The 26,618-nt window shown below is 37.3% G+C and overlaps 1 protein-coding gene across 3 annotated transcripts in view; it reads left to right on the top strand.

Annotated features, from left to right (window-relative positions):
* The window catches only part of CPNE8 (copine 8), a 277,445-nt gene that overhangs the window by 51,385 nt on the left and 199,442 nt on the right, over positions 1-26,618 (top strand). For all 3 annotated transcript variants that reach the window (XM_027542564.1, XM_027542562.1, XM_027542563.1), the window contains 2 exons: positions 2,806-2,846; positions 4,483-4,529. Coding sequence is in view for 2 of the 3 variants with exons in the window: in XM_027542562.1 (XP_027398363.1) it covers positions 2,806-2,846; positions 4,483-4,529 (88 nt within the window). In the remaining variant the exon portion in view is untranslated. The remainder of the gene's footprint in view (positions 1-2,805; positions 2,847-4,482; positions 4,530-26,618) is intronic.

The following is a 26,618-nucleotide window of genomic DNA, read 5'->3' as shown; positions in this document are numbered from 1 at the left end:
AGAAGAAAAATAAAGAGAGAAAACAAACAAATACAAACAATGTCACAAAAATTATAAAGAAATTACAGGTACAAAATTGATATCAAATACCAAAAAGCATAAATTAAAAATCTAGAGTAAAGTTTGGAATTTCAGATATACAATGTTATATAAAAGAAGAAGAGAAAGAAACAGAGAAGAAGAAGAAGAAAAAAAAAAGTCACAGAAATTATATAAAAAAAAACTATAGGTACAAAATTGATAACATATACCAAAAAGCGAAAGTTAAATATCTAGAGTAGAGTTTGGAATTTCAAAAATACAATGTTAAAGAAAAGAAGAAAAAAACAAACAAAAAAAAACAAGGTCAAAAAATTATAAAATATATATATATGAAGTTTGCTTAAGAAGAAAAAAATAGGGTCTTTTTTTTTTGCAAAGTAATAGGTTATAAAAGTGAAAATTAAAGGAACAATAGAGGACTTAAAAAATTTTTTTAATTAAAAAAAAAAGAAAGAATGATCATAAAAATAATAAAAATATATCTAGGACTTTTTTGTTTTTTTGTGTGTGGGTGTTGTGGATTCAGTTCATTTTTGGCTAGTTCCTTGGTCAGATTTATATTTCTCAAGATCTATAGGCCCCTTCCTATGTAGTCCGTAGTAACCACAGGGTTTTGATCTATTGCCTGTAGCTTCCAAGGCGTTTCCCTCTGTTATATCTTCTTCTGTTTGCTAGTCTCTTCAGTATCTGGTTTCCGCCCTGACACAAAGGGCACGGTGGAGGACACTTTTTTTTTTTTTTTTAGGATTACTTGTTCAGTCGCGCTGTGGGGAGGGAGGGAGGGATGCTGCAAACAAATAACACTGGCGTGGGCTCGCAGTGCCTCAGCCACCCTGGGTCTGCCCCCGCTCACGGCGCGTGTAGCCTCCCTGTCCACACTGCTCAGACTCTAGGTTGTTCTGCCGGGAACAATCCGAGGCCGGCCCTGGGCTGCATGCACCTCCCAGGTCCAAGCCGCTCAGGTTCAGGCACTCGGGTAGTCCTCAGAGGCGCAGACTCAGTTGGGCCTGCGTTTTGTGCTCTTCCCAGGTCCGAGCAGCTCAGGTGATGAGGAGTTTGGCGAGTGCCAATGCTGCGACTTATTGCCTCCCCGCCACTCGGTTATCTGGGTGTAAAACCGGCACACCTTCTCAGGCAGATGTTGACCATCCAGACCCCCAAGAAGTTTTAGTTAGCAAAGAAGCCTGCTTACAGTTTTATAGATAATGTCTCTCTGGGGCTGCGATTGCCCCCTTCTGGCTCTGGCTGCCTGTCACCGGAGGGGGAAGGTCTGCAGCCGGCTATCTCTGTTCAGTCCTTTGTTCCGTGCGCGGGCCTGGCGGTCTTAGGTCAGGGCTGGCTTTTCGCGTGGTATATATCCCACAGTCTGGTTTGCTAGCCCAAATTCTTTCGCTCAGATAGCGCTCAGGGTATTCAGGCCAGATTCTTACTCTCAGCGATGCAGCCCACGCCGCGCCTCCCTGCCCAGCCCCTGCTTGCTAATGGCGGATGCAGGCGTCTGCGCTGCTTCTCTGCTGGGGGAGTTACCGTAGGGCTCGCAATCTGCTAGTTTTAATTGTTTATTTATTTTTTCTCCCTGTTATGTTGCCCTCTGTGCTTCCAAAGCTCAGCACAGATTCGGCAGTGAGAAGGTTTCCTGGTGTTTGGAAACTTCTCTCTTTTTAAGATTCCCTTCCTGGGACGGAACTCCGTCCCTCCCTCTTTTGTCTCTTTTTTTTGTCTTTAATATTTTTTCCTACCTCCTTTCGAAGAGTTGGGTTGCGTTTCTGGGTGCCTGATGTCCTCTGCCAGCATTCAGAAGTTGTTTTGTGGAATTTACTCGACGTTTAAATGCTCTTTTGATGAATTTGTGGGGGAGAAAGTGTTCTCCCCATCCTACTCCTCCGCCATCTTGGCTCCTCAGTCGTGGTTAAAAATTGTATGGGTTTTTTTTTAAGATAAGTAAGGTACTAGAATCACATTATTTTCATTTATATGTGTATAACACAGTTTTTGAGTTCTAAGCTCCCTGCAATATTTGTACTGTCTCTCCTTGATTTTTATGATCTCTGAAAGAAAGAGCTGAATTACATTTTTTAAGGACAGTTAATGAGCAAAACTAGACACAGGGAAAACTAGAAAATTTCCACTTAAGTGGAGCACTTCCTTTATAAATATATAACAAAGTATATTCTCAAATGGAAATGTTTTAAAATGTTACTGTGTTTTCAGTCACTGCTGAAGTCATAGTGTCTGCTTAAGGGACAAGTGGATTATTTTAATTTGATTTCTGACTAGTGGTCTTTGAAACTACAGTTCCAAATACAAACATTTCTGATAGTTTCTTTTCTTTTTGAGAATATTTGAAGATGTAGTCTGATTTTCTTTTTTTTTTTTTGGTGTGTGCTGTTCTGTTGATTGTATTTTCTCAGTGTATCATGATTCCATGGAAAGAGTAATTTTTAAAAACCTGGAATATGAAAGTGTATCAGGTTGATATGAAAAAAAGCCTTTCAAATATTAAGCATGGTACTGATAAGTGCACATGGGTGGTACTCTTGGTAGAAAAATAGGACAGGGTAAACATGAGATTTTTATTGTAAGTATTAAATATAAAAATGTAAAATAGCTTTTATAAATCATTACCAGTTAGTGGAGGATGAATATCCAGCACAAATTTAAATTTTAGAACTTGTAAGTCATTACATTACATTTATATGTTTATACATTTATATAAATATTTTGATATTACATTTATCTAGTATTTTCTTTTTTCTTCAACAGAAATCTTCTGGACAGAGACACGTTTTCTAAATCTGATCCAAGTAAGTATTTAACTTGCTTTTTGAAATAGTCTATTCAGGAGGAGAAGGGGGCAACAGAGGGTGAGATGGTTCAATGGCATCACTGACACAATGGACATGAGTTTGAGCAAACTCTGGGCAATAGTGAAAAAAAAAGGAAGCTTGGTGTGCTGTGGTTCGTGGGGTCAAGAGTTGGACACGACTTAGCAACTGAACAACAACTTATTTTACTTACTTGATTTTGTAAAAAGTTGTATGAAAATTATAATTTTTACTTAAATATTGTCTTAAAGACTAGAAAGTAAGGAGGAATATGGTCTCAGGCCCTGCATTCTTATCTACGTGGGCAGTACTCTGGCTAAAGAGAGGGAATTGCTTAGCACTTAGAGACTAAGAAGAAAACGCAAATGACTCCAATGCAGGACAATTCATTTTGAAATTAAAACCTCGTTGTAAAGCCATATGGTAGAAATTATATTTGAAAGACAGCTGTAATGGGCCATAATTCTAAGTGATCAAGTCACAGAGTAACAATTTTCCTTTTTTTGTGAATAAAGGAAGTATATAAAGTCATGTATAACCAAGTGAATTATATAACATCTTGAATGAGTTGAATTTTTTTATTACTAATTACATATATATTGAGAACTGGAGATGAATTGTACAATGAAAGCCAATTTTAATTAGAAAACAATAGAAATAATGTATAAGTCAAAAAAAGAAGTTGATATCTAGTTGCTCTCCATCTGTACAAATGTATGAAACTGTGTGGTTTAATGACGGGAGAGAGGTGTTTTCAGTTGATGAAAGAACTCTTGAGATTGTCACTGGAGAAAAGGCATTACAATTGTGAGTATTTAAAGTTCCCAGGACTCATTAGTAAGTGAATGGGATATTTTTATCCCTTAATCTTTACTCTAGACTCTTAATCTACTCTTTTTGGACTTGTTTGTGGTTGATAGGATTTCTTGTTTACAAACATTGAGGATAGGAGTTGCAGATATTAAGTTTAGCATTTGATTTGGTGCAGATTTTCCTTCCTATGATGCTTCTGAGGATTTTAAGCATCCTAGGAAGAGCGTGACCTATGACTGGTAACATACTGAAATACTTCAAAACTGTTTGTGTGTGTGTTAGTTGCTCAGTTGTATCCGACTCTTTGAGACCCCATGGACTGTAGCCCACCAGGCTCTTCCATCCATGGAATTTTCCAGGCCAGAGAACTGGAGTGGGTTGCCATTCCCTTCAATAGGGGATTTTCCTAACCTAGGAACTGAACCCTGGTCTCCTACATTGCAGGCAGATTCTTTACCAGCTGAGCCCACAGAGAATTCACAAAACTGTTTTACCTTAGTTTTAAAAAAAAATCATCTACATTTGTAGCATAATGTAATTGAAGACGTTAGCAAATAACTATTATATTTTTGTGCCAAGACCTATACATGTTAATATCTAAAGACCTGTTATAGTTTTTTTGCTTATTTACAAAAATTTTAATCATGCGATGATTTATTAGCAATTTTCCTGCCAGAGTAAGGTGAGGTATTAAGAACTAATTTTAACATACCTGTTGGACAGCTGAAAAATAAATTGGGTTTGTTCACTTGATATTTATGAAAAATGTTTAGATACATTTATTTTTTTCATCTTTTTATAGTTTGTGTCTTATATGTACAAGGAGTTGGAAATAAAGAATGGAGAGAGGTAAGAATTGGAATTTTAAAAATATGATTTTTATGCTGTAAGACATGGCATAAGTTACAATGTAATCAAGATGATACTTTCTTGTTTTTGGTTATTTTAAGTCATCTTCAACCCAAAGATTGAATTTCTTTTTAATTTTATTTCATTTTAATTTGATGAAAGCAATTTTGTTTTGTTTTATTTTATTTAACTTTACAATATTGTATTGGTTTTGCCATATATCAAAATGAATCTGCCACAGGTATACATGTGTTCCCCATCCTGAACCCTCCTCCCTCCTCCCTCCCCATACCATCCCTCTGGGTCGTCCCAGTGCACCAGCCCCAAGCATCCAGTATCGTGCATCGAACCTGGACTGGTGACTCGTTTCATATATGATATCATACATATTTCAATGCCATGTGTTTTGTTTTTAATAGTCTTCAATGTTTAGCTCATTTATGATCTTTCTGTGAAATAATCTAGCCTTGATTTGTGTTCTCCTCAGTCTTACCTAAATTTAGTGTGATCCAGTTCTTACACAGTTGAAGTGTGGGTTCAGTCTCACTTTTTGAGGTCAACTGCTGGTTTTATAAAATATTGCTTTAAAGGATTTTAAGTCTGGTGATTGATATCAATTATCTGCCCTTTGACAGGTAGTAACTTGTTATTTGAAAATAAAGTAGAAACTCAGTTCCCTATTGCTGCTGCTGCTGCTAAGTTGCTTTAGTCGTGTCTGACTCTGTGCGACCCCATAGACGGCAGCCCACCAGGCTCCCCCATCCCTGGGATTCTCCAGGCAAGGACACTGGAGTGGGTTGCCATTTCCTTCTCCAATGCATGAAAGTGAAAAATGAAAGTGAAGTTTCTCAGTCGTGTCCGACTTTTAGCGACCCCATGGACTGCAGCCTACCAGGCTCCTCCGTCCATGGGATTTTCCAAGCAAGAGTACTGGAGTGGGGTGCCATTGCCTTCTCCTATTAGGTTGGTGCAAAAGTAACTGCAGTTTTGTATTGTTGAAATTGGCCATTTGATATTGGAATACATTCAAAATAAAGGTTATGTCATGCATCATTATAATGGGCATTTCTCTATTTTTTTGCTAATGACTTATTGCTTGGTGTAATATTATTACTTGTTTATTTTATATTTATTTTAAACCATGTAAGTGATGTTAGACAAATTGCAAATTCGGGCAATTTTCTTATTTGAGTACAAAATGGGTTGTAAAGCAGCTCATAACATGAACAATGCATTTGGCCTGGGAATTGTTAACAAATGTACAATGCAGTGGTGGTTCAAGGAGTTCTGCAGAGGAGGCAAGAGTCTTGAAGTTGAGAAGTGTAATCACTGGCTATCAGAAGTTGAGAACAACCAACTGACAGCCATCATCGAAGCAGATCCTCTTACAACTAAATGAGAAGTTGCCCAAGAACTTAACATCAACCATTCTATGGTCATTTGGCATTTGAAGCAAATTGGAAAGGTGAAAAAGCCTGATACATTTATCATGCCTCATGAGCTGACCAGAAATCAAAACAAGCATTTTTGAAGTGATGTCTTATTTTACACAATAATAATGAGGCATTTCTTAACTGGATTGTGATCTGTGACAAAAACTGGATATTTTTGTGATGACTGGCAATGACCAGCTCAGTGCTTGGACGAGAAGAAGCTCTATAGCACTTTCCAAAACCAAGCTTGTACCAAAAAAAATCTCATGGTCTGCTGCTGGTCTCATCCACTACAGCTTTCTGAATCCCAGTGAAATCATTACATCTAAGAAGTATGCTCAGCAAATTGATGAAATGCGTTAAAAACTATAACGCCTGCAACTGGCACTGGTCAACAGAAAATATCCAATTCTCCATGGCAAACCTGACGGCATGTTGCACAACCAAAGCTTCAAAAGTTGAACAAATTAGGATATGAAGTTTTACCTCATCCACCATATTTGCCTAACCTCTCACCAACCACCACTTCTTCAAGCATCTCTATAATATTTTGCAGGGAAAACACTTCCACAACCAGCAGGATATAGAAAATTCTTTTCAAGAATTTGTCAAATCCTAAAACATGGATTTTTATGCTACAGGAATAAGCAAACTTATTTCTCATTGGCAAAAATGTGTTGATTCTAATGGTTCCTATTTTGATTAATAATGGTATATTTGAGCTTGGTTATAATGATTTGAAATTCACAGCATGAATGCATAATTACATCTGCACCAATCTAAATACAAATTAGGGAACATTTCATGCAAAGATGGGCTCACTAAAGGACAGAAATGGTAGGGACCTAACAGAAGCAGAAGATATTAAGAAGAAGTGGCAAGAATACACAGACTGTATAAAAAAGATCTTCACGACCCAGATAATTACAATGGTGTGATCACTCACCTAGAGCCAGACATCCTGGAATGTGATGTGGAATGGAATGGAATGGAATGTCAAAGTGGGCCTTAGAAAGCCTGGAATGGAAAGTCAAGTGGGCCTTAGGAAGCATCACGATGAACAAAGCTAGTGAGGTGATGGAATTCCAGCTGAGCTATTTCAAATCCTGAAAGATGATGCTGTGAAAGTGCTGCACTCAATATGCCAGCTAATTTGGAAAACTCAGCAGTGTCCACAGGACTGGAAAAGGTCAGTTTTCATTCCAATCCCAAAGAAAGGCAATGCCAAAGACTTTATGGCCAAACTACCACACAATTGCACTCATCTCACATGCTAGTAAAGTAATGCTCAAAATTCTCCAAGCCAGGCTTCAGCAATACGTGAACCATGAACTTACAGATGTTCAAGTTGGTTTTAGAAAAGGCAAAGGAACCAGAGATCAAATTGCCAACATCCAGTGGATCATCAAAAAAGCAAGAGAGTTCCAGAAAAACATCTATTTCTGCTTTATTGACTATGCCAAAGCCTTTGACTGTGTGGGTCACAATAAACTGGAAAATTCTGAAAGAGATGGGAATATCAGACCACCTGACCTGCCTCTTGAGAAACCTATATGCAGGTTAGGAAGCAACAGTTAGAACTGGACATGGAACAACAGACTGGTTCCAGATAGGAAAAGGAGTACGTCAAGGCTGTATATTGTCACCATGCTTATTTAACTTATATGCAGAGTACATCATGAGAAACGCATTATTTATTTCAGTATAGTTGATGTGTAATATTGTATAAGTTACACATGTACAATATACTGATTTGCAGATTTTAAAGGTTGTACTCCAATTATAGTTATTATAAAGTATTGACTAAATTCTCTACGTTTTGTAGAATATCTTTATAGCTTATTTCATACATAATGGTTTTTACCTTAGTCCTTAGTTTAAGGATCTTTTCACTTTAGTCTTGGTTCTCTACCCCTGAATTGCCCCTCCCACTCTCTCTCTCCCCATTGGTCACTGCTAGTTTCTTCTTTCTATCTGCGAATCTTTTTCTCTTTGTTATATTCACTAGTTTGTTGTATTTTTTTATATTCCACATATAAAGTAGCTTATTTCACTTAACAAAATATTCTCCAAGTCCATTCATGTTGTTGCAAATGTAAAATTTTATCCTATTTATATGGTTAATGTGCCATTATATGTATGTGTGTGTATATATATATATATAGAGAGAGAGAGAGAGAGATACAGATATAGATATATCTGTATATATCTATATCATGTCTTCCCGTTCAAGAACATGGTGTATTTTTCCATCTGTTTCATCTTCAGTTTCTTTCATCCGCATCTTATAGTTTTCTGCGGATAGTATCATTTCAACTACAAACAGTGACAATCTTACTTCTTATTCCTTACCAATTTAGATTTCTTTTATTGTTTTTTCCTGTTTACTTTCTGTGGTTAAGATTTCCAATACTGTGTTGAGCAAAACTGGTGAGAGGGGGCAACATTTTCTTGTCCCTGATCTTAGAGGTAATTCTTTCAAATTTATACTGTTGAGTATGATATTAGCTATTGGTTTTTCACATATGGCCTTTATTATGTTGTGGTATATTTCATCTATGCTCACTTTCTAAAGAGTTATTATAATTAATGGATATTGAATTTTGTCAAAAGCTTTCTTCTGCATTTATTGAGATGATCATATGGTTTTTAATCTTTAGTTTATTAATGTGGTGTATCACATTGATTGATTTGTGGATAATGAAAAATCCTTGCATTCTTGTCATAAATCTCATTGGTCATGATGTATTGTCCTTTAATTTATCATTGGAGTCAGTTTGCTAGTATTCTGTTGAAGATTTTTGAATCTGTTTATCAATGATATTGGTCTGTACTTTTCTTTCTTTCCTTTTTTTTGGTCTAATATTAGTATAAAGGTGATGCTAGGTTCATAGAATGATTTTAGAAATATTCATTTCTTTGCAATTTTTGGATATATTTTTGGAAGAATAGGTGTTAACTCTTCTGTAAATGTTTGGTAGAATACACCTCTGATGTCATCTTCCCTTGGACTTTTGCTCATTGGGAGTGTTTTAATTATTGATTCAGTTTCAGTACTGGTTATTATTCTGCTCATATTTTCTATTTCTTCTTGGTTCAGTCTTGGGAGATTATATGTTTTTAAGTATTTGTCTGTTTTTTCCAAGTTTCTATTTTATTGCTGTTTAGCTGTTGTAGTCTTCTTGTGATATTTTTTAGTAACATTTCTCTGGTATTGGTTGTAACTTCTCCTTTATTGTATCTGATTGTAGAGATTTTATTCCTCTCCCCCCTTTTCTTTTCTTGTTAAGTCAGGCTGAAGGTTTATCAATTTTGTTCATTTTCTCAAAGAACCAACTTTTAGTTTAATTGATTTTTTCTATGGTTTTTTATACTCTGTCATTTATTTCTTCTCTGATCTATACTTTCTCTCCTAATAATTTTGAATTTTATTTGTTCTTTCTCCAAGTTCTTTAGGTGTAAGTTTAAATTGTTTATTTGAACTTATTCTTAAATCCTGATGTAAGCTTGTATTGCTGTAGACTTCTCTCTTAGAACTGCTTTTACTGTGTCCCATAGGTTTTGGATCATCATATTTTGTGTTCATTTGTCTCCAGGTATTTTTTTTAATTTCCTCTTTGACTACTTCAGGGATCTGTTGGTTGTTTAGTAGCATATTGTTTAGCATCCATGTGTTTGTGTTTTTTTGCAGTTCTTTTCTTGTAGCTGATTTCTAATCTCAATCACTGTGGTTTGAAAGATGTTTGATATTATTTCAATTTTCTTAAATTTCATAAGGTTTGCTTTGTGGCCTACTATGTGATGTGTCTGAGAGAAGGCTCCATGTGCACTTAAAAAGGATGTATATTCTGTTGCCTTCAGATGGAATATCATATATATAAATATATATATATATATATATTTATGATTCATCTGGTTTAATGTGTCATTTAAGGCAAGTGTTTCCTTATTGATTTTACATATGGATGATCTGTCCATTGATATAAATGGAGTTTAGAGTTCCTTACTATTGTGTTACTGCTGTCAACTTCCTCTTCTATGTCTGTTAACATTTGCCTTTTGTAATTTATTAATAGGTTCAGCATATATACTTATTTGCCATTTAGCAATAATAAGTTCATATATATATATGGTCTGTTAATATATATACTTACAGTTGTTATATCCTCTTGGATCTATTGCTTCATCATTGTGTAGTGTCTCTCTTTGTCTTTTGTAGCAATAATTATTTTATAGTCTATTTTACTAAGTATTACATCTTTCTTAATTATTAATCTTTCTTTAAAGGTTCTAATTTCTCATTATTCTTCTGAATTCTGTGACCATCTTTACCATTACTACCTGAACACTTTCTTGAGTAGATTGCCTATCTCTATCTCACTTAGTTCTTCTGGAGTTTCTCTTTACTTTTGTTCCTTCATCTCATACATATTCCTTTATTGCCTCAGATTTCCTAAGGTGCTATTTGTATTTTCATGTTCTTAAAGTTCTGTTATGTTTCCTGACCTTAGAGAAGAGGGCTTATGTTGCTGCTGTTGTTGTTCAGTCGCTAAGTCGTGTCCAGCTCTTTGTGACCCCAGGTCACAAGTGCAGCACTCCAGGCTCCCCTGTCCTTCACTGTCTCCTGGACTTTGCTCAAGCTCATGTCCATTGAGTCAGTGATGCTATCCAACCATCTCAACCTCTGTGACCCCCTTCTCCTCCTGCCCTCGGTCTTTCTGAGCATCATGGATTTTTCTAATGAGTCGGCTGTTTGCATCAAGTGGCCAGAGTGTTGGAGTTTCAGCTTCAGCATCAGTTCTTCCAATGAATATTCAGGGTTGATTTCCTTTAAGACAGACTGGTTTGATCTCCTTGCTGTCCAAGGGACTCTCAAGAGTCTTCTCCAGTACCACACTTTGAAAGTGTCAGTTCGTTGGCATTTTGTCTTTTTTATGGTCTAGCTCTGACATCCATACATGACTACTGGAAAAACCATAGCTTTGACTATATGGACCTTTGTTACCAAAGTAATGTCTCTGCTTTCTAATACACTGTCTAGGTTTGTCATAGCTTTTCTTCCAAGGAGCAAATGTGTTTTAATTTTGTGGCTGCAGTCACCATCTGCATTGATTTTGGAGCCCAAGACAATAAAATCTGTCACTGTTTCCACATTTTCCACTTCTATTTCCCATGAAGTGATGGGACTGGAGGCTATGATCTTAGGTTTTGTAATGTTGAGATTTAAGCCAGCTTTTTTTCCCCACTCTTCTTGCACCTCATCAAGAGGCTTTTAGTTCCTCTTCAGTTTCTGCCATTAGAGTGGTATCATCTGCATATCTGAGGTTGTTGATATTTCTCCCAGCAGTCTTGATTCTGCCTTGGGGTTCATCCAGCCCAGCATTTTGCATGATGTACTCTGCACATAAGTTAAATAAGAGGGTGACAGCATACAGCCTTTTTGTTGTATTCCTGTCCCAATTTTGAACCAGTCCATTGTTCAATGTCTGGCTTAACTCTTGCATCTTGACTGCATGCAGTTTGCTCAGGAGACAGGTAAGGAGGTCTACCATCTTAAAGGTCTTATCTCTTTAAGAGATTTTCAGTTTGTTGTGATCCACACAGTCAAATGTTTTAACGTAGTCAATGAACAGGAGTAGGTGTTTCTCTGGAACTTCTTAGCTTTCTCAGTAATGCACCAGATGTTAGCAGTTTGATCTCTGCTTCCTCTGCCTTTTCTAAACCCAGCTTGTACATCTGGAAATTCTTGGTTAATGTACTGCTGAAGCTTAGCTTGAAGGGTTTTGAGCATTACGTTGCCAGCAGGTGACATGAGCACAATTGCACGGTACTTTGAACATTCTTTGGCATTGCCCTTCTTTAGACTAGGATGAAAACTCACCTTTTCCAGTCCTGTGGCCACCACTGAGTTTTCCAAATTTGCTGACATATTGAATATACTACTTTAACTGGATCGTATTTTAGGCCTTATGTAGCAGATGTCATCTTTGCCCCACAAGCACATTCCTCTTTTGTCACCCAACATGTTTGCTCTAGGGGTTTCCTCTAAGAGAGCTATGTGCATCCTTTTTTGGTTAACTGACTATGTGTGACCCCAGGGACTGCAGCACTCCAGGCTTCCCTGTCCATCAGCAAATCCTGGAGCTTGTTGAAACTCACGTTCATCAAGTTGGTGATGCCGTCAAAACATCTCACCCTCTGTCGTCCCCTTTTCCTGCCTTAAATCTTTCCCAGCATCAGGGTCTTTTCTAATGAGTCAGTTCTTTGCATCAGGTGGTCAGAGTACTGGAGATTCAGCTTCAGCATCAGTCACTCCAATAAATATTTCAGGACTGATTTCCTTTAGGATTGACTGGTTGGATCTCCTTGTAGTCCAAGGGACTCTAAAGAGTCTTCTCTAACACAGCAGTTCAAAAGAATCAATGCTTCAGCACTCAGCTTTCTTTATGGTTCAACTCTGATATCCACACACAATTCCTGGAAAGAAACATAACTTTGACTAGATAGACCTTTATTGGCAAAGTATTGTCCCTGCATTTTAATAAGCTGTCTAGGTTGCTCATAGCTTTTCTTCCAAGGAGCAAGCGTCTTTTAATTTCATGGCTACAGTCACCATCTGCAGTGATTTTGGAGCCCAAGAAAATAAAGTCTGTCACTGTTTCCATTGTTTCCCCATCTATTTGCCATGAAGTGATTTTTCCAGTAGTCATGTTTGGATGTGAGAGTTGGACTATAAAGAAAGTTGAGCTCCAAAGAATTGGTGCTTTTGAACTGTGGTGTTGGAGAAGACTCTTGAGAGTCCCTTGGACTGCAAGGAGATCCAACCAGTCCATCCTAAAGGAGATCAGTCCTGGGTGTTCATTGGTAGGACTGATGTTGAAGCTGAAACTCCAATACTCTGGCCACCTGATGTGAAGAACTGACTCATTGGGAAAGACCCTGATGCTTGGAAAGACTGAAGTGGGGAGGAGAAGGGGATGACAGAAGATGAGATGATTAGATGGCATCACCCACTCGATGGACATGAGTTTGAGTAAGCTCCAAGAGTTTGTGATGAACAGGGAAGCCTAATATGCTCCAGTCCACAGGGTCACAAAGAGTTGGACATGTCTAAGTGACTGAACTGAACTGATGGAACCAGATGCCATATTTGTTTTTTGAATGTTGAGTTTTAAGCCAACTTTTTCACTCCCCTCTTTCACTTTCAAGAGGCTTTTTAGTTCCTCTTCACTTTCTGCCATTAGGGTGGTGTCATCTGCATATCTGAGTTTATTGATTTTTCTCCCGGCAATCTTTATTCCAGCTTGTGCTTCATCCAGCCCAGGATTTCACATAATGTACTCTGCATATAATTTCGATAAGCAGGGTGACAGTATAGAGTCAAGGCTTTGGCATAGTAAATAAAGTATAAATAGGTGTTTTTCTGGAATTCTCTTCCTTTTATTATGATCCAACAGATGTTGGCAATTTGGTCTCTGGTTCTTCTGCCTTTTCTAAAGCCAGATTGAATATCTGGAAGTTCTCAGTTCACATACTGTTGAAACCTAGCTTGCAGAATTTTGAGCATTACTTTGCTAGCATGTCAGATGAATGCAATTGTGTGGTATCTTGAACATTCTTTAGCATTGTCTTTCTTTTGGATTGGAATGAAGACTACCCTTTTCCAGTCTTTGGCCACTGCTGCATTTTCCAAATTTGCTGGCATATTGAGTGCAACACTTCCACACTTCACATCTTTTAGGATTTGAAATAGCTCAGCTGGAATTCCATCACCTGCACTAGCTTTGTTCATAGTGATGCTTTCAAAAGCCCACTTGATTTCACACTTCAGGTTGTCTGGATCTAGATGAGTGATCTCACCATTGTGGTAATCTGGGTCATTATGATCTTTTTTTGTATAGTTCTGTGTATTCTTGCCACCTCTTCTTAATATCTTCTGCTTCTCTTAGGTCCATTAAATCCATACCATTTCTATCCTTTATTGTGCCTGTCTTTGCATGAAATTTTTCCTTGGTATCTCTAATTTTCTTGAAGAGATCTCTAGTCTTTCCCATTCTGTCATTCAGATGGATATATCTTTCCTTTTGTCCTTTGCCTTTTGCTTGTCTTCTTTTTTAAGCTATTTGCAAGGCCTCCTCTGACAACCATTTTGCCTTTTTGCATTTCTTCTCTTTGGGGATTGTTTTGATCATCACCTCCTGTACGGTGTTACAAACCTCTCTCTATAGTTCTTCAGATATTCTATCAGATCGAATCCCTTGAATCTATTTGTCACTCACACTGTATAATCAAATTGAATTTACTTATCTTCCACTTAGTATATGACTGAATTATAGTAAGACATTATATGATTAAGGCTACAATGGTTCTCTAAGAGATCAAAATACCTTTTTAAGAATAAAAAAACTGGTAAGTGGCTGGTAAGTAAACTCTTACATTATAATATTCTGTAAAGTTTATTGCAGAAGACTAGCTGTCAATGGGAAAATTGCCAGTGGGATTTATTTGGCTTCAAACCTAATATGATGCTTTGGTGTTACATAGCTGTTCAAAAAGCTAATGGGATTGGAGAATTTATTGAATAATATTCAATACTTACACTAAGGAACATAATGCTATTATGCTGAACTGTATGAAACTGTCATTCTTGTAGCTCAAAAATTGAGTGTTTGCAATTTCATGTGATTTCAATTAAATGCCCTTGTATTTTGCTCTTGTAGAAGCAACTCTGGAGTGTTTGTTTTCATTTCTCCATTTGAGATTATTGAATGCCAACTATATATCTGAGGAGGGCCACCATCTTGAATAAAGTGATAGATGTAATATGAATGAAGGAATGTTTAACCTGAAAAATGCAAAGTCTCTGAATAGTCATAATAATTGTCTTCAAATTCTTAAAGTATTTTGCTCTAGACATGGGGGTACAGTTACTTAATGTTGAGACAAGAAAGCAGAAAATAAAATATAGGCTCAAAGGATGAAGAGACAGAGCTGCATTATTTTGTTCACTACAGGGAAGACATTTGTAACATTTAGAGTATCTCATGGTAGAATGGATTTCTTTGAGCAGTATTCTGGAGCTAGAACTATAGTGGGTGCCCTGTGTTCAGTCTGGGGCTGGACTAATTCATCAGGAAAAAATAATTGAACTTGTTTAGTTCTAACTACTTGCAAGTCTAATATTATGATGCTATAGAAGTTATAGTTTTGTATTCTTATTATCAATTTTCTCATTATCTTTTAAGTATTGAACATTATTTTACAGAATAATAGCAAGAACCACCCTTTTCTGATCTTCTGTTTGTGCTAAGTCCCTTCAGTTAGTGTCCGACTCTTTGCGACCCTATGGACTATAAATTGTCAGGCTACTCTGTCCATGGGATCCTCCAGGCAAGAATACTGGAGTGGGTTGCCATGTCCTGCTCCAGCGGAATCTTCCCAACCTAGGAATCAAACCTGCATCTCTTGTCTCCTATATTGGCAGGCCGGTTCTTTACCACTAGTGCCTCCTGGGAAGTCCCCTTTTGATCTTAAAACATTTATTTCTCTCATGAAGGAGTTATTTAAAAAACAAAATAAACAGCTAGAATTTAGAGGGGTTGAAGTTGAACAAAGGAGTGAAATAACTGTAGATGTTCTACTTCAAAAATTTTCTGACATCTGAGCCAGAGGACTTTCTGCATCTATCAGTGACTTCCTCTTTATGTGTCACAGGAAGAGTTCAACATGTGTTACTAAATCCATTACATTTTAAGACCATTTCCAATAGCTGCTACCATAAATGAAGAAATCCATTTATTCAAGGTTACTTATGGAGAATTAATCACACAAAAAACCACTCTAATAATTACTCTCAGTATATTTGGAATTAGACAAGTAAAATAATATTATAATATTATAGATACTTTGTTAAATAGTTTAAAATATCTATGTCAGTAATATACTGGTCATGTTTTTATTTGAATTTAGATGTATCCTGGAAAATTATGTATTAACTAGGCACATGATTTTATTTCTGTGATGAATTACTTTTCTATAATAAGGAGAAAAAAAAAAGGAGCTTAAAATATGTGGAGACAAATGCTCCAAATAAAGTTGTAAAATTACTTAAAATTAATCTGTAGTTGAAATCTGCAAATTAAAAATTATATCTTACACTATTACAATTACCTGCATATCTTCAATAAATTCTAATGATTATGAGTTATCAAAGTAATTGATCTTTTAAAACTAAAATGTTATTTCAGTGAATAATTTTGGAGCTAGAAATGATGAAGTGATATGGATTTTAAAAATATGAAAACTCTTAGTGGCAAATGGAAATAGCAAAATATCTCTAAAGAGGCACACATATTTGGTTTTGAGAGTTTCTGAAAATGTTAGGATTAATTTCTTTGAGTTAAATTTGAGTCATCCATAGGTCATGTATTTTGTGAATTCTTTTAAACACTTAAAATTATAGAGTTGGTTCCCAATTCCCTAGGTTTGTGTGTAATGAAGCAACCTGAAGTTGTTTATAACACACTTTGTGAGTGTAGTTTGGAGGCAAATCTACTGCCAAATGCTGATTACTGAATTTTGACATTGTCTCTGTTCTGCACCATTCCATTGACATTGAGCTGTTTTAATATTTATTCATGTCCATGCTGAATAATATATGTATAATATGTAAATGCACACATATTCAGAAAGGATTAGAAACTTATTCATAGCTCACCTTAAATGTTACTTTACCCATTAGTCTTTTCTAACCTTCACAACTAGAATTTCCTCCTTTCACCTTTATGAAATACCATAACTTAAATAACTTTCTTATGGTCCTTGTCACCTTCTACTTTATATCATTCAACAAATATCAAAGACTTTTTTTGAACTTATTTTCCCTTATGTCTTAACTTCACTTCTTAATTCAGTGCTGTTTAAAGGTCAGTCTTCTCTGCTACAGCATTTAGGATACGGCTTTTGTTCTTAGAAGACGCTCAGTTAAGATTTGTTGAAAGGATACATTTGAGGATACCCTCAAATATGGGCTAACACTTAACAACTGTCCTTTCAGAAATTATGAGTTGCAGGAATCATCTGTAGATAATTTTGTACCAGTGTTACATTTGTCAGATGAGAACATTTGTGTCGCATGCTAAATAAGTTATAAGAGCTCAGTGCTTATTCTGATGCTTTTTGTCATAACTTTAACTACATATTTAGGAATTTGAATTATAGCATCTATTGAAAAACATGCTTTTTACATCTTAAAGCTTAGGCTTGAAAGCTCATTTCATTCTATCTTTTTGTTCTATGAAAATTATAGAGGGAAGCATCTGAAGTTATTGATACAGGAAAGAGGAAATTCCCCACAGTCTTTGGGCAATCACGTGTTGCTAAACTGTTACGTGTCCTGCATTTTTACTGACACCGTCTTCACTATTGGATTCATGCTGTAGAGCATCTGAATATTTTTGTTTGGTTTACTTTTACTTTCTGACTCATAAAAGAGATTTTAATTACAATATACTGCAGAACATTCAGTCTATCGATACTATATTCCTGTAGTAGATATTTGAAGGTTTCTTAATGTATGTATCAGGTCTCCATTACTGTAATTGAGGGGATCTTAACAGAAGAGAATTGATGAGAAGCTGTGTGGCATGTGGTTGAAAGAATTTCATAAAAACAACATTTTCTGTGGAAGATATAGTCAGTTTTAAGGCATTGCTGTTTTAGTTTCTTTTTCCCCAAGAAAAGGAAATGCAAAAAGGCAAAATGGCTATCTGAAAAGGCCTTACAAATAGCTGAGAAAATAAGAGAAATGAAAGACAAAAGAGAAAAGGAAAGATATGCCCATCTGAATGTAGAGTTCCAAAGAATAGCAAGGAGAGATGAAAAAGAGTTTCCTAAGTGATCAATGCAAAGAAATAGAGGAAAACAATAGAATGGTAATGACTAGAGATCTCTTGAATAAAATTAGAGATACCAAGGGAATATTTCATGAAAAGATGGGTACAATAAAGGACAGAAATGGTATGGACCTAACAGAAGTAGAAGATATTAAGAAGAGGTGGCGAGAATACACAGAAAAACTATACAAAAAAGGTCTTAATGACCCAGATAACCACAATGGTGTGATCATTCACCTACAGTCAGACATCATAGATTGTGAAGTCAACTGGGGCTTAAAAAGCACTATTAACAAACAAAGCTAGTGTAGGTGATAGAATTCCAGGTGAGCTGTTTCAAATCCTAAAAGATGATGCGACTAAAATGCTGCACTTAATACGCCAGCAAATTTGGCAAATTCAGCTGTGGCCACAGGAATGGAAAAGGTCAGTTTTCATTCCAATCCCAAAGAAGGGTAATGCCAAAGAATGTTCAAACTACTGCACAACTGCACTCATTTCACATGTTAGCAAAGTAATGCTCAAGATCCATCAAGCTTGGCATCAGTATTATGTGAACGAAGAACTTCTAGATGTACAAGCTGGATTTAGAAAAGGCAGAGGAACCTGTGATCAAATTGCCAACATCCATTGGATCATAGAAAAAGCAAGAGAATTTCAGAAAAACATCTGTTTCTGCTTCACTGACTAGGCTAAAGGCTTTATATATGTTCCTTGTGCCAGAGATTATTGTAATCAGGTGTGTAGGTACTTCTAAAAATTCAGTATTGTTGATATTCAGAAAAAGATGTTTTAGGATACTGGTTGCATTTTTTTTAAGTAGCTGTTTCTGGTTGTATACAATTACCAAATATTAATATTTCTCTTTCCTCAAATTGTAACTCTTTGTGGCCTGCTGTCAGGGAGTGTTTAACAGGAGGATTCCTATGTGCTGTTTCTCACAAGTCCTTTGTTTCTTTTCAGATGGAGCAGCACGCTGCTCCCAGGAACCAAGGTCGTTGTGTGAGACAGGCTTGAGTCTCCTTTAGTAAACATTCTCGTTATGACAAAACTGCTTAGTCTCGATCCCCTTTCTTGAGATATGGATGGTCTTCTGACTTTGTGACCATTATTAATCCCTTGTTCCCTTGGTAATGGTTGCTGTACGCTGGGTTTTCTGATCTTTATCATAGTCATAAGAAACTTCTTGTACCACAGCTTATATATACTCATAGAAAAATCATTAAAGCACCTTTGCTCCATCAGAGCTTAGGTCCCCATGTCTTTCTTTCTTTCTTTCTGTCTCTCTCTCTCTCTGGCTGATTCCTGATTCCTTGAAGCACAGAGACCCGTCTTGCTCACTCTCCTTCCCGGGCTTCTAAGACTCTCTCCAGAAGGTGCCCTGTGCCTTCACCCCACCTCGAGAGGGCGCCCGGTGCCTTTGTGAGAGGCGCAAGTCCTGTGTCAAGGACTTTATTGGTTTTCTGCGTAAACAAGGGAGTATCAGCCTCTTTCTCTCTTTCACTTTCTTATGGTCGCTTCTGGACTGCCAGGTCCTGGTCCATTAAAGGACCCCAACAGCCTGCACAGAATAATATGCAGCTGTGCATTTTCCAAAGAATTAAAAAATTTTTATTTTGTGATTTAAGTTATCAGCTAAGACCTAAACTTGAGTTTGAGCAAACTTCAGGAGATAGTGAAGGACAGGGAAGCCTGGTATGCTGCAGTCCATGGGGGTTGTAAAGAATCAGACACGATTTAGCAACTAGACAAAACAACAACAACAACACAAATTTTATTTAAGTCAAGAAGATTAATCACTTGGTTGATAGTTAATTCCACCCTCTGGGTAAAAATTAGCATTTTTTTCTGTGAGATGAATTGTCATAATTTATCTGTAAATTTCTTATTATGCCAGTTTGCACTTTTTATGAGGAAGCTTCCACAAACCTCTTATCCTTATTCCTTAGAGGGCAGAGAAAATGAAAACCATAATCACGGGAAACTAACCAAACTGATTGCATGGATCACAGCCATGTCTAATTCAAATGAAACTGTGAGCTATGCCATGTAGGGCCACCCAACACAGATGGATCATGCTGGACAATTCTGACAAACTGTGGTCCACTCGAGAAGGGAATGGCAAACCAGTGTTCTTCCCTTGAGAACCCCATGAGCAGTGTGAAAAGGCAGAAAGATTTCACTCTGACACCCCAGGTTGGTAGGTGCCCAATATACACTGGGAAAGAGTGGAGAAATAACTCCAGAAAGAATGAAGAGACAGAACCAAAGTGAAAACAATGCCCAGTTGTGGATGTTTGGAGATGTTTGGAAGATGGATTGGAGATGGAAGTAAAGTCCGATGTGTTAAAGAACAATATTGCATGGGAAAACGGAATGTTAGGTTCATGAATCAGGGTAAATTGGAAGTGGTCAGACAGGAAATGGCAAGAGTGAACATTGACATTTTAGGAATCAGTGAATTAAAATGGACTGGATTGGGTGAATTTAATTAGGATGACCATTACATCCACTACTGCTGTAAGAATCACTTAGAAGAAAAGGAGTAGCACTCATAGTAAACAAAAGAGTTCAAAATCCAGTACTTGGGTACAGTCTCAAAAATGACAGAATGATCTCTGTTTGTTTCCAAGGCAAACTGTTCAATACCACAGTAATCCAAGTCTATGCCCCAACCACTAATGCCAAAGAAGCTGAAGTCAAATGGTTCCATGATGATCTATAATATCTTCTAGATCTAACATAAAAAAAAAAAAATGTTCTTTTCATCATCAGAGACTGGAATACAAAAGTAGGAAGTCAAAAGATACCTGGAGTAACAGGCAAATTTGGCCTTAAAGTACAGAATGAAGCAGGGCAAAGGCTAACAGCCAAGAGAACACACTAGTCATAGCAAACACTGTCTTCAAAAACACAAGAGAAGACTCTACACATGGACATCACTGGATGGTCATATAAAATCAGATTGCTTATATTCTTTGCAGCCAAAAATGGAGACGCTGTATACATTCAGCAAAAACAAGACCAGGATCTGATTGTGATTCAGATCATGAACTCCTTATTGCCAAATTCAGACCTAAATTGAAGAAAATAGGGAAAACTGCTAGGCATTCAGGTATGACCTAAATCAAATCCCTTACAATTATACAGTGAAAGTGACAAACAGATGCAAGGGATTAGATCTGATAGATTGTCTGAAGAACTATGGACAGAAGTTCATGACATTGTACAGAAGGTGGTGATCAAAATCATCCCCAAGAAGAAAAAATGCAAAATGGTTGTCAGAGGAGGCCTTATAAATAGCTGAGAAAAGAAGAGAAGTGAAAGGCAAGGGAGAAAAGGAAAGATATATGCATCTGATGAGGAATTCTGAAGAATAGAAAGGAAAGTAAAGAAAGCCTTGCTAAGTGAACAATGCAGAGAAATAGAGGAAAACAACAGAATGGGAAAGACTAGCGATCTCTTCAAGAAAATTAGAGATACCAAGGGAATATTTCATGGAAAGACAGGCACAATAAAGGATAGAAATGTTATGGACCTAACAGAAGCAGAAGATATTAAGAAGAGGTGGCAAGAATACACAGAACTCTACAAAAAAAGATCATAATGACCCAGATAACCACGATGGGGTGATCACTCAATTAGAGCCAGACATCCTGGAATGCGAGGTCAAGTGGGACTGAGGAGGCATCACTATGAACAAAGCTAGTGAAGGTGATGATATTCCTGCTGAACTATTTCTAATCTGACAAAATATCCTCTGAGAGTGCTCCATTCAATATGCCAGCAAATGTGGAAAACTCTGCAGTGGCCACAGGACTGTAAAAGGGCAGTTTTCATTCCAATCCCAAAGAAAGGCAATGCCAAAGAATGTTCAAACTACTGCAGAATTGCACTCATCTCACACACTATCAAAATATGCTCAAAATTCTCTAAGCTGGCTTCAACAGTATGTGAACTGAGATGTTCAAGCTGGATTTAGAAAAGGCAGAGAAACTAGAGATAAATTGCCAACATACGTTAGATCATAGTAAAAGCAAGAGAATTCTGGAGGAAAAAAAAAACCCACACATCTATTTCTGTTTTATTGACTACATGAAAGCCTTAGACTGTGCAGTCACAGCAAACTGGAAAATTCTTCAGTTCATTTCAGTCACTCAGTCATGTCCGACTCTTTGTGACCCTATAGACTGAAACACTCCAGCTTCTCTGTCCATCATCAACTCCTGGAGCTTGCTCAAACTCATGTCCGTCGAGTCAGTAATGCCATCCAACCATCTCATCCTCTGTCATCCCCTTCCCCTCCCATCTGCAATCTCTCCCAGTATCAAGGTCTTTTCCAATGAGTCAGTTCTTTGCATCAGGTGGCCAAAGTATTGGAGTTTCAGCCTTAGAATCAGTTCTTCCAATGAATATTCAGGACTGATTTCCTTTAGGATGGACTGGTTGGATCTCCTTGCAGTCCAAGGGACTCTCAAGAGTCTTTTCCAACATAACAGTTCAAATTCATCAACTCTTTGGCACTCAGCTTTCTTTATAGTTCAACTATCCCATCCATACATGACTACTGGAAAAACCATTGCCTTGACTAGATGGACCTTTGTTGGTAAAGTAATATCTTTGCTTCTTAATATGCTGTCTAGGTTGGTCATAACTTTTTTTCCAATGAGTGAGCATCTTTTAATTTCATGATTGCAGTCACCATTTGCAGTGATTATGGAGCCCCAAAAATAAAGTTACTGTTTCCACTATTTCCCCATCTAATTGCCATGAAGTGATGGGACCAGATGCCATTATCTTAGTTTTTTGAATGTTGAGTTTTAAGCCAATTTTTTCACTTTCATCAAGATGCTCTTTAGTTCTTCTTCACTTTCTGCCATAAGGGTGGTGTCATAATTTTCCACAGTTTGCTGTGATCCACACAGTCAAAGTCTTTGGCGTACCCAATAAAGCAGAAATAGATGTTTTCTTGGAACACTCTTGCTTTTTTGATAATGCAACAGATATTGGCATTTTGATCTCTGGTTCCTCTGCCTTTTTAAAATCCAGATTGAACATCTGGAAGTTCGTGGTTCATGAACTGCTGAAGCCTGGCTTGAAGAATTTTAAGCATTACTGTGCTAGTGTGTGAGGTGGGTGCAATTGTGCAGTAGTTTGAGCATTCTTTTGACATTGCCTTTCGTTGGGATTGGAATGCCAAACATTCTTTGTCATTGCCTTTCTTTGGGATTGCATTGGAAAATTCTTAAAGAGATGGGAATACCAGACTACCTTACCTGCCTCCTGAGAAATCTGTATGCAGGTCAAGAAGCGAAAATTAGAACAGGACATAGAACAATGGACTGGTTCCAAATTGGGAAAGGAGTATGTCAAGGCTGTATATTGTCACCCTGCTTATTTAACTTATATGCAGAGCACATCATGCAAAATGCCGGGTTGGATGAAGCACAAGCTGGAATCAAGAATTCTGGGAAAAATACCAATAACCTAAGACGTGCTGATGACACCACCCTATGTCCGAAAGAACTGGGATTGTAGCTGTGGTATAAAATAAATATTTCAGTTTAAATGTTAATTGTGAGGACCCCATAAGAAAACCACATGTATAAGTCAACAAGATAGTTGTATGCATGAGTCTTTGTTGTTGTTGTTCAGCCACCATGTCATGTTGTGACCCCACAGACTGCAGCATGCCAGGCTTCCCTGTCGCTCACCACCTCCTGGAGTTTGCCCAAGTTCATGTTCCTTGAATCTGTGATTCCATCCAACCATCTCATCCTCTGTCACCCTCTTCTCTTTCTGCCTTCAATCCTTCCCAGCATCAAGGCTCTTTAGTTCCTTTGCTTTTTGCCATGAGAGTGGTATCATCTGCATGTCTGAGGTTGTTAATATTTCTCCTGCAATCTTGATTCCAGCTTCTGCTTCATCCAACCTGGCATTTTTGCATGATGTGCTCTGCATATAAGTTATCTAAACAGAGTGACAATAAACAGCTTTGTCCAGTGGTTTGGACATTCTTTAGTACTGCCCGTCTTGGGAATTGGGATGAAGATTGAACTTTCCATTCCTGTGGCCACTGCTGGGTTTTCCAAATTTGCTAACATATTGAGTGCAGTGCTTTAACAGCATCGTCTTTTACGATTTTAAATAACTCAGCTGGAGTTCCATCACCTCCACTAACTTTATTGGCAGCAGTACTTCCTCACACCCACTTGACTTCACACTCCAGAATGTCTCGCTCTGAGTGAGAGATCACCATTGTGGTTATCCGGGTCATTAAGATCCTTTTTGTACAGTTTTTCTGTGTATCCTTTCCATCTCTTCTTGATATCTTCTGCTTCTATTAGGTCTTTACTGTTTTTGTCCTTTATTGTGCCCATCTTTGCATGAAATATTCCTTTGATTTTTCCAATTTGCTTGAAGATATTACTAGTCTTACCCTTTCTTTAGTTTTTCTCTGTTTCTTTGCATAGTTCATTGAAGAAGGCATTGTCTCTCTTTGCTATTCTGTGGAACTCTGCATTTAGTGAGTGTACCTTTCCCTTTCTCCCTTGCTTTTTGCTTCTCTTCTTTCCTCTGCTCTTTGTAAAGACAACTAGTTTGCCTTCTTTGTCAGACAACCACTTTGTTTTCTTGCATTTCTTTTTCTTTGGGATGGTGTTGTTCACTGCCTCCTCTACAATATGATGGACCTCTGTCAGTTCTTCAGGCACTCTGTTTACTAGATCCAATCCCTTGATTATATTCGTCATATCCACTGTATATTTATGGGGGATTTTATTTGTCATATCTGACTGGCCTAGTGGTTTTCCCTGCTTTCTTTAGTTTAAGCCTGATTTTTGCTGTGATGATGATCTGACCCACAGTCAGCTCCAGGTCTTGTTTCTGCTGACTGTATACAGCTTCTCCATCTTTGTCTACAAAGAATGTAATCAATCTGATTTCGGTATGACCATTTGGTGAAATCCATGTGTAAAGTCATCTCTTGTATTGTTGAAAAAGGATATTTGCTATGACCAGTGTGTTTTCATGGCAGAATCCTGTTAGCTTTTCCCCTGCTTCATTTTGTACTTTGAGGCCAAACTTGCCTGTTACTCCAGGAATCTCTGGACTTCCTACTTTTGCCTTCCAATCCCCTATGATGAATAGGACATGTTTTTTTTTTGTTTGTTTTTTTTTTTTTTTTTTTTGCTATTAGTTCTAGGAGATCTTCTAGGTCTTCATAGAAGTTATCAACTTCAGCTTGTTCTACATCCATGGTTGGAGCATAGAGTTGTATTACTGTGATGTTGAATGGGTTGCTCTGGAAACGAATTGAGATCATTCTGTCATTTTTAGGGTTGCACGCAAGTACTGCATTTCAGACTCTTTTGTTGATTATGAGGGCTACTCCATTTCTTCTAAGGGATTCTTTCCCACAGTAGTAGATATAATAGTCATCTGAATTAAATTCATCTATTCCCATCTATTTTAGTTCACTGATTCCTAATATGTCGATGTTTATTTACTCTTGCCATCTCCTGCTTAACCACATCCAATTTACCTTGATTCATGATCCTAACATTCCAAGTTCCTATGGAAAACTCTTCTTTTCAGCATTGGATTTTACTCTCATCACTAAGCACATCCAAAGCTGAGGGTCATTTCTGCTTTGGCCTTGCCACTCCATTCTTTCTGGAATTATTAGTTGTTGTTCTCTGCTCTTTCCCAGCAGCATATTGGACACCTTCCAACCTCAGGGACTCATCTTTTAGTGTCATATCTTTTAGCCTTTTTATACAGTTCATGGGCTTCTCATGGTTAGTATACTGGAGTGGTTTGCCATTCCCTCCTCCAATGGATCACATTTTGTCAGAGGTCCCTGCTATGACCCGTCCATCTTTACTGGGAGGAAAATCTGAGTTGATGATATACATTTGGAATTTATCATCATGTAGATGGGATTTAAAGCCAAAGAACAGAGTAAGTAATCTAATAGAAGAGTGAAGATAGACAGATGAAGAAGGCCTGGAATTGTACTGACGAGAGATTGCATATCTCAGAATCTAAGAAGAAGAGAAAAATGGGAAAATGTGGTGTCAAAGAATCAGAAGAGGCTGCTTCAAAAAGGAGGAAATGGGCAATTCTGTTCAATGCTGCAGAGTAGTCTGATATAATGAAAGCTGAAATGTGACCACTTAATTTAGCAATATGAAGGTGACGTTGTTAAAAGCAATTTCAGGGCTATGTGTCAGGAGGCATATTAGATGTTCATATTTAATAGATGCTTAGCTAAAATTTTAATGGCTTCATGTTAATTTTCTGTTGAGATAGCAGAATATACTCAGCCACCCATATTGCTGAAAAGCCATTGTCCATTAAGACAAACTTGTTTTAATGGCTCAGAGGCCCTTCTTCCAGAAGATATTCAAGCTGAATTTAGAAAAGGCACAGGAACCAGAGATCAAATTGCCAACATCTGTTGGATCATTGAAAAAAGCGAGAGAGCCCCAGAAAAATATCTACTTCTGCTTTATGGACTATGCCAAAGCCTTTGACTGTGTGGATCACAACAAACTGTGGAAAATTCTTCAAGGGATGGTCATACCAGACCACCTTACCTGCCTCCTGAGAGATCTGTATGCAGGTCAAGAAGCAACAGTTAGAACCAGACATTGAGCAACAGACTGGTTCCAAATTCAGAAAGGAGTACGTCAAGGCTGTATATTGTCACCCTATTTATGTAACTTATATGCATAAACTTATATAAGTTTAATTTATAT

This window comes from Bos indicus x Bos taurus, chromosome 5 (assembly GCF_003369695.1).
Source record: "Bos indicus x Bos taurus breed Angus x Brahman F1 hybrid chromosome 5, Bos_hybrid_MaternalHap_v2.0, whole genome shotgun sequence".
Taxonomy (NCBI): domain Eukaryota; kingdom Metazoa; phylum Chordata; class Mammalia; order Artiodactyla; family Bovidae; genus Bos; species Bos indicus x Bos taurus.
Note: the sequence above shows the minus strand (reverse complement) of the source record. Positions and strands in the feature narration are given on the sequence as shown.